Raw genomic sequence first — 13544 nt, 5'->3', positions numbered from 1 at the left:
GCACCTCTGTGCACCTGCCCTGGCTTTCATTTCAGTCCCCACGCTTCCAATTCTCGTCTCTCCTACGCGCGCTGAATGCAAAATGGAGAAGCAGAGGTCCCCCTTGGTGGCTTGGCAGACCCAGGGAGAGAAACAGAGGGGCTGCCTACGGAGACGGGCAGAAGTTGTGTCGGGCCACCTCTGGGCTCAGCACCCTCCATCAGCAGGAGAGCAGACTCAAGTAAATCTCTGTGATCATTTGTTCCCTGTGAGTTTTGAAAGCAGAATGCCTAATCATGGCCAAAATCAGGTAAGAGCTGCTGCTGCAAATTACACAGCACCACAGGTAATTTCTGATTAGCTCACTCTTCCTCTCCTGGTGCATCCTCAGTTTCCATAGCAGCTAAGTCCTAAGTAAAATGGAAACATCTGGTTCAAGCGCAGGTAAAGATTCCCTGGGGAAAGAAACCTGCTGGATGGCAGCAAACACAGAAAATAGCCCTCGCGAAAGACGGAGGCATCGTAAGCCGGGAGCCTGGTTAGGAGAGGATGGATGGCATGTGGGAGAAGGCAGCGAGGGGCACGGCAGTGGGAGAGGAGGGTCCTGGGGGAGCGGGAGGGGATGCGGGAAGGAGAGCGGGGCTGCGGGGAAAACAAGCTGCACGTGAGAAACAGGCGGCAAGGAGCTCAAGCGAGACAAAAAGACATTGTCAGGGTAGACAAGGGGAAGAGGAGAAAGAAAAAAAAGGCTTCAAGGTGGGAGCACATGGACTGCCTCAACCATAAACGCTGCCTGATGGTGACAGATGCAGCGACAGCTACTTCGGTGCCATGGATAGATGCTCGGGGCCGGAGAGGAGCACACGGATCTGGGCCCTGCATTTCATCACCCATCCGTGCAGACTCCGACCGAAGGCCGCCGTCTCGGAGGCACGACCACCTAAGGCGGATAAGCCAACACGTGCACCGGGGGGAATGGTTTTTACAGAGGCTCCTGTCAAGGGAAGGGGCTGAGATGCCGCCGACTCAACTTGCTCTCTGCCTGGGCTATAGAGAGTGATGGATCTGGCCCAGCAGTTTGCTACAGCGCAGACAAATAGCAAAAAAAATCAATGGAGCTGCACCGAGACACCGCAGCCATCGTCAGGCAGCTGAACAGAGAGAGCAGACGTGGCGCCATCCATCACCGCCGCCACTGCGCCGTCTCCTTCGGCTGCCGGACAGCCCGGCCGGGGTGGCCCCGAGGAGAACTTGAGGCAGTTGGCTGGGACAACAGCCCACGGCGGTAAAATCCTCGGGGGAAAAACGACTGAGGTTGAACTTAGCACGGGATCCGATGATCAGAGCCAGGCACTGCCCCTTAGCCGGAGGGCTCATCCCACCCCAAGCCCCCAGATCTCATCCCCAGCTCACCGGTGAGAACCTCGCAGCCTCCTGGGAATAACAGGGCAGCAAAACGCAAAGCAAATGCCAAAAACCATCTGGGAAGGGATTTTGAAATAATATGCTCCCTAACGGGCACATGTGGGAATTTGCTTCCCAGCAGTCACACCCACACAGTTTTTGCTCACGTTTTGTGTACCAATTAACAAGGCCACCAATTAATGCTTTGTGTGCTTTCCTGCTCATTTTCACTATTTACAGTCCTCCTTTGAAGTAACGTGTGAGAATTCCCTGAAAACTTTTCAAAACAGGGCCGGACAAGCACATTCAATCCCTAAGCACGAGAACCCCGACCTGGTACCTACTACCAGCCTTCCACACGAGCAAAACCGTAAGCTCCTCTCCCAAGGAAACATCCACCAAGATGGATGTTTCTCCACCGGAGTCACCAATTAAGTCACGTCTTTTCCATGCACGTCACCTTCTCTTTGCAACTGAAGCGCCACGCAAACCCAGCCGACGACACCTCCCCAGCCGCTCGCAAATGGTGCTGTGCCCTTCCCAGAATATTTCTGGTAAGGTTTGGCTCTTACCTTTGGGCGAGATGTGTCTCCAGGTGATTGTTGGATCTGGCCTGCCCGTGGCTATGCAGGTGAGGCTGACGTTGCCACCCTCATTGATGGAGATGTCAGAAGAGATCTCGGTGATTTTCGGAGACACTGCAATGACACCAAGAGGGAAATGAAAATGCAATCGGTTCTGCTCTGACTCAAATCTCAGAATGTGGGTGAAGGAGGCTGAATTGCCTTCCTCCCTCCAGCTCGACAAGCTATGCAGGAGCCCATCAGTCCCATCTGACTTGACAGGAACACACAGGGGAAAGGAGGGGCTCAGATAAGTCAGGGTTGAAGTGGGAAGAAATTGTAGCCAGGGGGGGATTCAGTCATTTTAGGGAGGCTCAAGACAGCTCCTCCATGGTGTCTGAGATGGTACTTCTTCCCCACCCTGCTTCCAGCACTCATCCTGTCCTCCCAGCCGTGATGAACCCTTCCCAGCAGAGCTGCATCCTACCGAGAAAACACCATCCACCCCCTTCAAACTCCCCCAAAGGCAGCAGTCGCTCCTGGCACAACAAGAGCACCCAAAGTACGCACATGGCTTGCAGGTCTTTCTGCAGCTGTGCAGGCTTTCCGTCACGCCCTTGCAACCAGAAAAGCACCAAGAGGAGCTGGGCATGAAGATGACAACTCTACTGAGGAGCCTCTAAGGTCTACCGCTGTGCGAAGGAAGGGAAATTCAATCGGGGATGAAAGCCATCCCGCTGCATTGGCACTGCCGTCGTGAACACTCGGGAGCCGGCCAGATACGAGGGGCTCAGACCCGAAGAGGGGACACACACACAGGACGGGGGGTGATGAGAGTGGGGCTGAGAAGGGGAAGGGATGAGGAGCAAGCAGGGAGCGCTCGGCCGTTGCCGCTGTGCGAGCGGAGGACGCGATGCGGCTGCCAGGGAGGGCTGGGGTTTCTACGAGAAAAACGATCGGCTGCTGTTATCAGCCTGCACCTGCAGAACATAATAAAGACCATCACCTTCCTCGGTTTATTTTTTTTCAGGCCATTCTCCGGAGCCTAGCAGCGGATTGGCACCCTGCTGCGGCGCTTTGCAGGAGAGTCACAAATCACTTGCAAAGCATCCTGCTCCTTCCTCCCTCCCTGGGCGAGCCCCATTCATCGACCCGCTTGAAGCTGCAGCCCAAACCATTGCAACACCCCTATTCCTGACTTGGACCCCACTCCCCAGCACCCCTCGCCTGCCTCTCCCACCTCCCCGGGGCTGCGCCGAGCTGGAATGACTGCAATGGCCTTGCACGCATTGCCTCTGCTGTGCAGGTAAGTAATTTATTGATCAGTAAAGCACTCCAAGACGCTCTGGAAGGGATTATGTCATGCCAGTGCCGTGCAATAAAATAAAAAATGATGGATTTTTTGTGAACATGAGGGTGATTTAGGGTTTGTAGTTGGAAGTGTAGTTAAAGTACATTTTAAGTGGAAATCAAGGTGGGTAATGAATTATTCTCTGTTTTGAAGGGCTTCTGGGAGTTCATTTTTTTGCTGCTCTGGGCACGACGGCTAATCTGCTAATCATGCACCAGAGGACAACTACAGATCAGATGCTCCCAGAACAGTGGGGGCTGTGGGGCAAGACGGTGGAGGGCATGAAGACGACACCGAAAGAAATATTAATATGCATCAGTGTCATTAAGCCCAGCGTAAGGGGACAGCACATGCCTCCTGGGACCACCCGCCCGCACGGAGCTGGGAGATGCTCTGCCAACAGCCAGGTAGTCCATTGAGGAGATGCAATTAATTACAACGGCGCTACGATTGCCCTGCCGTGTTCCTGGCGAGGCTGGGACCGCTAGCCAGGAAACCCATGTGCGCTTGAAAAAGACCGGGCTTACGGTGTGGACAACAAAAATAGGCCAAGGAGGTATTACCGTTGCCATTTCAGAGAGGTGGGGAGAGACAAGCGGAGGAGCAGTGAATTGCCCGCCATCGCCCAGGAAGAAGCAATAGCTTCCAGCCGCAAGTCCCGAAAAAAACTAGAGCAATACCTATCATGTTCAATGCGACGCTTGCTAAATCACACAGGAACCTTTCTGATGTTTTTAAACTACTGAATCCACATCAACCCAATGCAGCTTGTTTTGCAGAGCTCACCGAGACTTTAAAAAAGAAAAAAAATCAAGTCAGACTTTGCACCACGACTCTGGTACCGCACACGTGGATTTGCACCTGCCCAGGTGAGAGACAAAAATCTGCAATCAAATCCACTGACCAGATTCTAAAACACAGAAAACAAATTAAATTTGGATTTCCCGGAACACAAGCGTTACAGCTGCCTCCTCAGCAATACAGCAGGCAATTTAAATTTTGCTAAGACCAGGCAGAGGAGGAGAGGTGATTGCGTTGCTGCTTGGCCGGGCAACGGGAGACTTTGCAACTCTCTCCGACAAGTGCAAAAGTAGCTCGAGCCACTCGTGCGCTGGGAAAAAAGCCCACCGTGCCCCGGCGAGTTCGGGACACGCTCGGGGAGAGGCAATTTACTGCGGTCCATCTGGGACAAGATGAGGCAGGAATGGCTGGGAAGTAAACCAGAGCGACAACGTCAGCAAAGTCGTTAGCTAACCCTTAAATTAAATGTGCAGTGGTAGGATTTAGCACGACAGTTATTGTATGCTAATTAAACGTTTGAATAATTAACCACACAAACTATTTAAAATGCCTTTCTGGAGACTGAACAGGTATGTTGTAAGGCTTTTACCACACTAGGGAGGGAAACCTTAATAAATAAGTGATCGCAAGTATATACTCAATATTTTTTAACCACCACCAGCGCTCCCATTCCCTCTGCATTAGAACGCTTTCACCGTCAGTTGGCATTGCTGCAGCAATGGGGCAGGGGAGAAATTTCTTATGCTGAACGCAGGACGCAGATGGAGCTGTGCCCCTATGGGAATGAATAAATAAATAAAGCTAAATAAATGCAGGCTTCCCAGGTGGGAACCCTCTCCTTGCGGGCAGTCCTTTTGTGTTCAGCATCTCTCTTGCTCAGAAGTGATTAAACATGGCAGTGTTGGCCAAGCTGCTCCAGTTACACAGCGCAGATTTCCCCAGAGACAGGCTGCTGTTTTATCGATCTGACGACTTCTTTTTTTCCCCTATCCTTGCCACGATGATGGGAAAGGTCTCTGGGCTGCTCTCAGCCGCTGCAGCCCTCCGCAGGTGCCCAGGGCATGCCCCCAGTTTGCCTGGACTCGGTGCCTGCTCGCACACACGGAGTCCCCGGGACAGAAAGCAGCTTGCTTAAATATTTAACCAAACCATATGGCGCGTTACACATTCGAGGATGTTCAGTCAGGTGATATATGTCTTTACGGATCCAAGCATATGCACTTGCCTACACAGATATACTCCCCGGCGCGCAGACACCCTCCTGCCACTGGCACTGACTATATTCCCGCTATGTTTTCACCTCCAAACACCCGTCCCAGAGCCAACGCAGGTGCAAAGCTCACACATCCCATGCACATAACCCGTGGCCCTGCCATCTCCTATCTTCGTTACTTCCCCATCCATCTTCCTTGCGTGCAATGGCCATGCTGCTGCCCGTGCCTTCCTCTCCCCGACACCGCGTCCCTGCCGCTGGCTCCTGACACACCCCTTGGCACAGCCGGGCTCCCCAGGCACCCCAAATTTCAGCCACGCATCAGGCAAGGAGATCCCCGGGTATTAGGGAAGCGTGGATCTGGTGCAACCTCTCCACCGGAGACAGGGAAGGAGACCTCAGATGAGCCTCACCAAGCTGGGTGCCTTCAAGGAGTAATTGCATTTTTTTGCCTCAACCACCTCCTTTCTACCCCGTTTTGGGAGCCAAGCAAGTAGCGCAGAAACACACGTGTGACCTTTCCAGACCTGCAAATCCTTTCTTGTGCGGGAGCTGGGCAGAGCGGGTGCTTGCCCCAGCCAAGTGCAGCCCCCAGCAGCAGCCTGCGAGTGAGCGGGCTCTCCCGGTAAACCTAGCAGTGCCTTGCTTCCCCCTCATAAAACATGCAAACCTCCATCTTCCAGCACGAGCAACATCTGCTCCAGATCAAAGGGAACAACAAAGAACAACTATAAAAGCATCTCGAAGAAAGAAAAAGAGGGAGATTCAGACTTGCGTTCTGCAGGCGATCTGTGATGTGCACTGGCAGCTTCCTGAACATCAGGCTGCTGCTGCTCCTGCTTTTAATAACAGCCTCTTACCGCTGTCACCCACAGACTTCCCTGTGTTTTGCAGAGTGCCGCTACCACGGGTCCTGCCTCTGGGACTCGGCGAGCGAGAGCCCTGGGTGCCCCAGCCCTGCTCGCGGCGATGCTAGGCGCTGGACGGAGCCCGTGCTCCCATACTGACAATGGAGGGGTCCACCGAGGCCAGCTGGGACGGGGTGCTGGGCAGGGACCCCAACATCGGGCTCCCCATCTAACTCCTCCGGGTTGCAGCCAGAGCGGGTTCCGCTCCTCCGGCAGCAGCCGCCGGGTCGGGAGAAGGTACGGCGGTCCGGCTGCGGCAATGCCAGGCACCTCCGTTGTGCCTTCTCCCTCTTTTGTGTTCAAAAGCTTTGTGCTTTTTAAGGCAGAAAGCAAACCGAGAGACCTGCGCCTTCAATTACAGGTGTATTATAATGGGCTTTAAAATCAGTTTGTGCCACTCGAACACAGCCATAATTAAGAGAAAAGCAGAGAGGGCTTCATCCTTCCATCACATCAACACAGCTCAGGAGCCGTATTGAAGTCCACGGGGTACGAGGAAGGGCAAACGCAGCCTCAGAGCCTGCTTCCAGCTACGCTGCTCCGTCACGTAGGCTTGTATACAAAAGCCTTACAATCACAGGAGCTGATCCTGCCCCGGGGCTGCCTCTGCCCTGGCTTTGCACAATTACCCCCCTCCCCACCCGCCTGCGGGGTTCGGCTCAGCTCTGCCGAGGGACCGAGCCCCCCTCTGCGCAAACCTGGCGGCAGCCAAAGATGTGAAGAAAGCAGCCTGGAAATGAAGAGGACATACGTAACGACTTTAATAAGCAATTAATAAATAACTAATGGCAATTGCTCGTTTTAAAGCAAGGCATAATGAGATGTGTCATACGGCACAGAGATGTGTCTAAATGATTTCCCAAGTAGATAATGGCTCCTGTTGCAGCAAAGCTCTTCCGAGCTTGGAGGACACAAAATTTTTTACGCCCGTGTCTGCAGCAGGTTATACAGCACGGCATCGTAATAAGTCAGAGGAGGAGGGGGGAAACAAGACGTTTCCAATCATTCATTAGTAAAGTATTTGTGAACGCGGGTATAATTCACCACATAAGCAGCAGGGTTTCTGCAGACAAACTTTATAGCTAAGTGCCAAAAGGGAGCCCAATCTGATTCCACTTACGACAGCATAAATCAGTGATACTCCTACCGCAGTCAACAAGGGATACGCCAGAATAAACATGGCACGAAAGCAGAGTCAGGTCTCCAGCATAAGGACTTTTTTCTGACTTTCGGATGCGTCCAGGTCACCAACCTGGATCCCGATTGCCATTACCCTAAGGGGTCGGGGTGCTGCCTGGCTGGATTTGGTCCCCTGCTTTCAAGGCTCTGAAGGGATCTACATCTTTTTTCCTACCACAAAAAGGAAGAAACAGCTGACACCAAGCCCCACGCCTTTGGGGAATCAAGCAACAGTTTGCTTAGCATGACTATTAATAAGCAGCTTTAAAGAGCAGGTAGAATCCATCATTCGGGTTTGGGAGACCTGAGTTCTGCTTTCACGTTACAATGCCCGAAGGAACTCGTGGCACTGCTCTGGATTTTGTTGCCTTCTCTAAAAGGAGTCTAATGATGCTGATCTCCTTTACAAACTACTTCATACTCCTCTTTTAAAAAAAAAAACCCAAAACCACAACACCCAAAAGGCCAAAGAACCCCATAAAGATGGAAGAATAAAGTTTTTGCATTGCTAACCATGAAGAAATGCAGACGAACGAGGACTGTTCGATGGTTCAACTCCCTGTCTAGACAGATCTCATTTTCAGCTCCATGCACGCCACACGGAGCAAGGATCTCGTTTCCAGTTTTTGCACCCCAAGCCACTTGGGATTCCCCCCTGCAAGTCAAGCAACGCTTCATAAAAAGCAGAAAATTGAAGGATCTCGAAACCTTAAGACACCTGCATCATCTTTCCAGCAGCACTGACACCTCTCCTCAAAGCACGACAGCCTCTCTCACAGCTACCCCCACGGCGACCAGCAAACCGACAGCGACTCCGTCTCGCCCTGCTCGGGGCTGCAGGGTCCCCAACTCTGCCCCTCGCATCGCCCCAGGCGCTGGTGGAGGCTCCGTCAGACCCCCTGGGAAAAGTCCCCGCATGGGGACGAGCCGCGGCATGCCAAGGGCACCTGAGGAAGTTTGAACGCGACTTCTTGTTAATACAAAGCTTGTCAAACCCATCACCCAGAAACGCTGAATGTCTTTATTAGATTCCTTTATCTCCCCCTGAGATCGGAGGGACACGACGAGATGATTCTCAGCGGAGATGTCATCATCCAGAAACTAATTAAAGGCTGTGCGGGAAGTCGGGCCATACGCACTCTGGAGAACAAAACGCATTAGCAGCCCGAGTCGAGAAAAATATTACAAGTGAACTTCAGATCAGAAAGGGCGAGCTAGGGATTTGACAATAGCTTTCCTCTCCCCGTCTTTCCTCCCGCTCGTCCCCACACTCCCTTGTCCTCGATAGCTGTCCCCCAGCAGAAGCAAGCTGTCGAGGCTGCCTGGGACCAGCCCCTGCACTGCCATCTCCTGAGGGGTGCAGGATAACACTGGATCCTCTCCTCTACCGAGTCACATTCCAGGAGGAGATCGTGATTTGTGGAATTTCCTTTTTTTTTTTTTTTCTAATGTTATAAAAGCCTCCTTGCTGCAGGTCAACAAGCTGCAGAGAAGGATGGCTTGATGCTTGCACCACTCCCCGCTCCAGAGGAGTCCTGGGCAAAACACTCCATGTCTTTGGGTCTCATCTCTCTATCAACGCAGCGACAAGTATTGCCCTTCCTCGCATGCTTATTACGAAGACAACAGCATACAAGATGATAAGATACCCAGAGCCTATGGTCACAGGAACTGCAGGAGGGGAGATTTCTGCATAGGGACAGTCCTACTAGCCACGTCCTTTGCGTTGCTAGAGCTCACGTAAGCCAAGATGCACAGATCTAGTTTAGGGCACGCATCCCGAGCGGATGTTCTTGCAAACAGCACTTCCCAGCCAACCTGGAGTCTCCTGTACCAACGAGCAGCAAGTTTACACGATATTCCTCATCGGGTCCATCAGCACACGCTGTCCTGCTGAACTCGGTGTGAAACCCCAGCTCCTCTCCCCAAAAACAGCCAGAGGGCAAGGGGCCATGCCCTGCGCTGACGGTGCAGGTCCCACTCCCAGCCCCGCTCCCGGAGAGTGGGGGGCTCTCCCCGTGCCCCCCCAGCTCTCCATCCACAAGGAGCGAGCGTCACGCAGAGGGCCGAGCACGCCGAATCGGCCCTGCACCACTTCGTTTGTCAAAAGGGACCTGGCAGGAATAAAGGAGCTCAAACATCCTTTCCAAAGATAAATCAGATGCTCTAATGCAGCCTGCATCTCCAATGAATATAGGGCAGGTGTCTCTGAAGTGAAGTATTAGTTAAAATGATGCTCTTTAAATTACATTTCGGCTATTTCAGGCAGACAGGTTGTGTGTGGGTTGGGTTGGGTTTTTTTATGATCTATCTAGAGGCTTAAAAAGACACAGAGAGAAATAAATCTCCCTTCCATTAAAAACACACTACACTCTTGCATATTTGTTCTTATCTCTGCGCTCTCGCACTCGTGCTCCCTCTCCCCTGACTCGAGCACAAAGTAAGTGTTTATGATTACACTTTCCACACTGACACTAATCTAATTCGAGGAGCGGCGCAGCCCGTGCCCAAGAAAAGCGTGGCAGCTTGCCCGCCCTTGCAGGAGGATGAGCGGCGCTTCCCCAAACACTGCGACGGACGCCGGGCGCCTGACAGTTTTACTTCAAAAACCATCGAGATTCGTGGCGTTAATGTGGAACCAAGTGAAAGCCCCAGGTTTTGATTGAACTGCAACTGAAGGCTCTTTGTATCTTCTGGGTCTACCTGTGCCCCTTTCGTCTCTATTTATCCAACTACTTACATCCCGCCTCCCCTCCCACGCTCCCCTACGACATCTTTGACACCCTCAGACCCCACTGCACTAGGTGCTGTACCGATAAGACACAAAAATACAGCCTTTGCCCCACGGGGCTCTCGATGAACACGTGAAAAAGGAGACATCACCACTTGCACACTACCTTTAGGCACCATGCCGGTATCCAGCTCAGGGGAGGGATGCAATGGGGAGCAAGAGGTGGATGTGCAGAGAGTTGCCCTCGTTGGTGCAGGGAGCAGGGCTGGATGCACAACATTGCCATCGCCGCTTGTCCCCAACAGCCCCTTTCCTCCTGTCCTTCCCAAGCCCTCTGCTCGCTGGGCTCCAGCCCTTGCAGGTGCCTCCTCATGCTCCAGCCGGAGCCTTTACCTCTGCTTGGGCTTCCCGTGATCGCCTTTGACTCCAGTGAAAAATTAATGCATCGGGCAGGGCGCACAGCCCTATTATTCTCTGATTAGGTGGTCTGGAGGCTTCTCTTTATGACCAGACCCTTTGTTCGTCTGCTTATAAAGCGGGAGGTCAGCAGGGCCCAGCAGTTCAAAATAAACTGCAGGTGAGGTGATTTATGCCTCCAGATGCTGCCGCTCCTCCTGTCCCCATGGGAACACATCTCTTCAAGAGTTGTGAACCCATCCACCGCTCCGGCAGAGGCAGGTCTACCTTCCCAAAGCTGCCTTGGTCCACTCCTCCCTCCCCTTAGTCACTTCTTTACACAACCCAGCTCTTGCAGGCTCTCCTCCCTGGGCTCCAAGAGCTTCCCCAGCCTTCCTCGCTCCTCCCGTGAAGTACTTCTGGTCCTGCACCCTGCTGCGCAGCCAAAGGTCACGAGGCACCTTGTACCACCCCGACCTGACACACCAACCGCCCCAAACCCAGGGGATCAACCCAAGGCTTGGCCAAAACTGCCAGAAAGGAGCAGGAGAAACACCAACAAGCCGGAGGCTGTGTGATGATGCACACCATCCTTCCCACACCTTAAAATGCCCTTAAAAGAGCAGTCTTGGCACTGCAAGGTTCAGCTCTCAAAGTTCAGCACAGGCAGAGGTGGGGTTGGTCTCTGCTGCCTTAATTCACCTCCCCAGCTCATGCTCCCCGAGGACGACACCTTCCCGCAGGTATTTCCAATGGGCCTCACAGGACAAGAGCACTGCGGTTAAAAATTAGTCACCGGGTGGTAGAGAGCACAGCAGTGAGATCTGCGTACGCAGAGGGGCAACTAAAATTTCATTACCAAATTTCAACCCGAACAGGCGATGTTTGACAGAGTTAAAAGCAAAGGAAAAGGAGGGAGTGACGCTACCGCAAGGCAGGGATGTCGGCGTGCCTGGAGTACGCGGGGGCTGTTCTCCTTTTCCGCTAGGACTGCTCCTACATTTCCCGTTCCTCCTAAACGAAGCCCTCGAGCCTTCTTCTTGGCCACCCTCGCGCCTCCGAGAACGCCAGAAAAGCCACAGGGAGCTATCTCCCCCCAGAACATCCTTTAATTTCCCTATTTGTCTTTCCAATGCCCAGCCCCATCAATGGCACTGTATATTCCCCATGTGCTCCTGCTTTTCATGGAAGCCCTATTTTTACCCCTTCCTTCCTATGCCTCCTTCTCCTCCCATTTAATCATTTTGGAGGCCCTTTATCCGCATTTTCCTTTCCTTTCTTTCCTCTTTCCCTTTCATTTTTAAAACCTGTGGTTCTCCGATTCAAAATCATTACTGTTTTTAACTTGGCTCGAGCCTCTTTAATTAAGTTACTTTCCATTATTTTTTATCTAGCCCATTTGTCTACATCCCCTGCACCCTCCCTCATTCTTCCTTTCCTCCCCAAGGCAGGCTGGGTATGAAATCTTACATTTCCATTTGGCTAACAATCACTTTGAATTTTTAAATGCTATTAAATTGGATCACACCAGTCACTGGACTGGAGTTGTCGAGCTGTGATATTTACTCGCGCCAGTCAAAGGGAAATGAAATTGCGGTGGTGCCGGGGGGGAGGCGATGGGGGAGCGCAGATTTATTCTGCCCGCGGTACTTGCAAACAGGCACAATCCCTTTGGATTTTCGAGCGAGTTCAAAGGAAACTCTTACGCTCAACCATGAATGTATTGTAATGTCTTTAATAAATCAATTACTTGTTGGCAGGGAAGTGTCACTGCATCTCCAATCCTTGTAATCACCTCAGCCTTGCTGTGTTTTAAGTGCTGAAAAACCACAGAGGTAGACGGGGAGCCAGAAGAAGCATTGGCGTAGGGCAAAACACAGAAAGCACTTCTGCTTCATCTTGCCAGCAAAGGCTGAAAGATGCAGAAAGCCATTTGCATCATGCAAAAACACACCCGCCCAGTGACCCCCAGCACCAGAATATGGAAGTCATGGTGCCGGGGGGACTCTGCCAGCACTGCACAGGGCTCGCCCTTCCCAGGGCAGCTCCTGGGATGCAAAACCTTGGGAGGGACGACCACGACAGGCTCACCAAGAACCCCAGGGATTAAACCCGTGGCGATGGGAGCAGCTCCTTGCTCCCGCCTGCCTGGGGCTGAGCATCGCTCTCCCAGGCAATTTGCAAAGCAGCGTTTTCCTACCACCCCCACGAGCGAGACAACCTTTTGCTGCGTGTTAATTAGGGGCCTGAGTTTTGTACTCCTGCCTTCAGGAAGGTGCCGGTATTTCAATTTTGCTAAAAGACGTCTTTTCCACTCGAAAATTTGCTAAAAAGAAAGAGAGCGGGATTTGATTGCAAAGCAGTCCTGGCCAAATCCAGCCCCTCCTCCCCTCTCTCTGCTGACAACATCCTCCCCTCCACAACAACAATCATCTGAGCACAAACAGACAATGAAGCTTTTCAGAAAGTAATGAACTCTGGTCGGAGCCAAGGCAGGAAGGGTTTAATGTTCAGCTCAGAAAGCTTGGCGAGGCCATCAATTATATAGCCCTGCTGCTGAAGGAGCAAAAAAAAAAAAAAAAAAAGTATTTCAGACTCGGCCAAAAAGAAAAGATAGGGAAGGAAAAAACACTGCGAGAGAGATTTAATTCCACGAGCGGAGAGAAGTGTTTGCAAAAGAGGAGGAGGATCAAAGGCTGAAGCTCTTGGGCTGGCTGGGAAGAGGAAGGGATTACAAGGAGGGCAAACCATGGCGAAGACATCTCTGTTGACCCCTCATCTCGAAGCGGGCGCAGGCAAGGACAGCCCTGGGTACAAATCGGGGAGCACGTTCGCTGTGAGGGCTTGGTGATGGGGAGGCTTTGGCAGGGAGGGGGTGGATTGAGACCTGTTGGTCTCATCTCACGTCGGACAGCAAGCCAGGACGGGGGCTGCCACCTCCACTGCCTCGTCCCGGTCTCACACTAGATGCTCCAAGAGAAAGGAGAGGAACCCAGAGCTGAAATCTTCTGGGCGTCTC

At 52.4% G+C, this 13544-nt stretch overlaps 1 protein-coding gene across 3 annotated transcripts in view; it reads right to left on the bottom strand.

The window, feature by feature from the left end:
• Window positions 1–13544, bottom strand: part of LOC104037330 (protein CEPU-1) — a 365392-nt gene that overhangs the window by 28211 nt on the left and 323637 nt on the right. For all 3 annotated transcript variants that reach the window (XM_075723131.1, XM_075723130.1, XM_075723132.1), the window contains one exon: window positions 1956–2081. In XM_075723131.1, coding sequence (XP_075579246.1) covers window positions 1956–2081 — 126 coding nt within the window. The remainder of the gene's footprint in view (window positions 1–1955; window positions 2082–13544) is intronic.

The sequence above is a fragment of the Pelecanus crispus genome, chromosome 19 (assembly GCF_030463565.1).
Source record: "Pelecanus crispus isolate bPelCri1 chromosome 19, bPelCri1.pri, whole genome shotgun sequence".
Lineage (NCBI taxonomy): Eukaryota > Metazoa > Chordata > Aves > Pelecaniformes > Pelecanidae > Pelecanus > Pelecanus crispus.
Note: the sequence above shows the minus strand (reverse complement) of the source record. Positions and strands in the feature narration are given on the sequence as shown.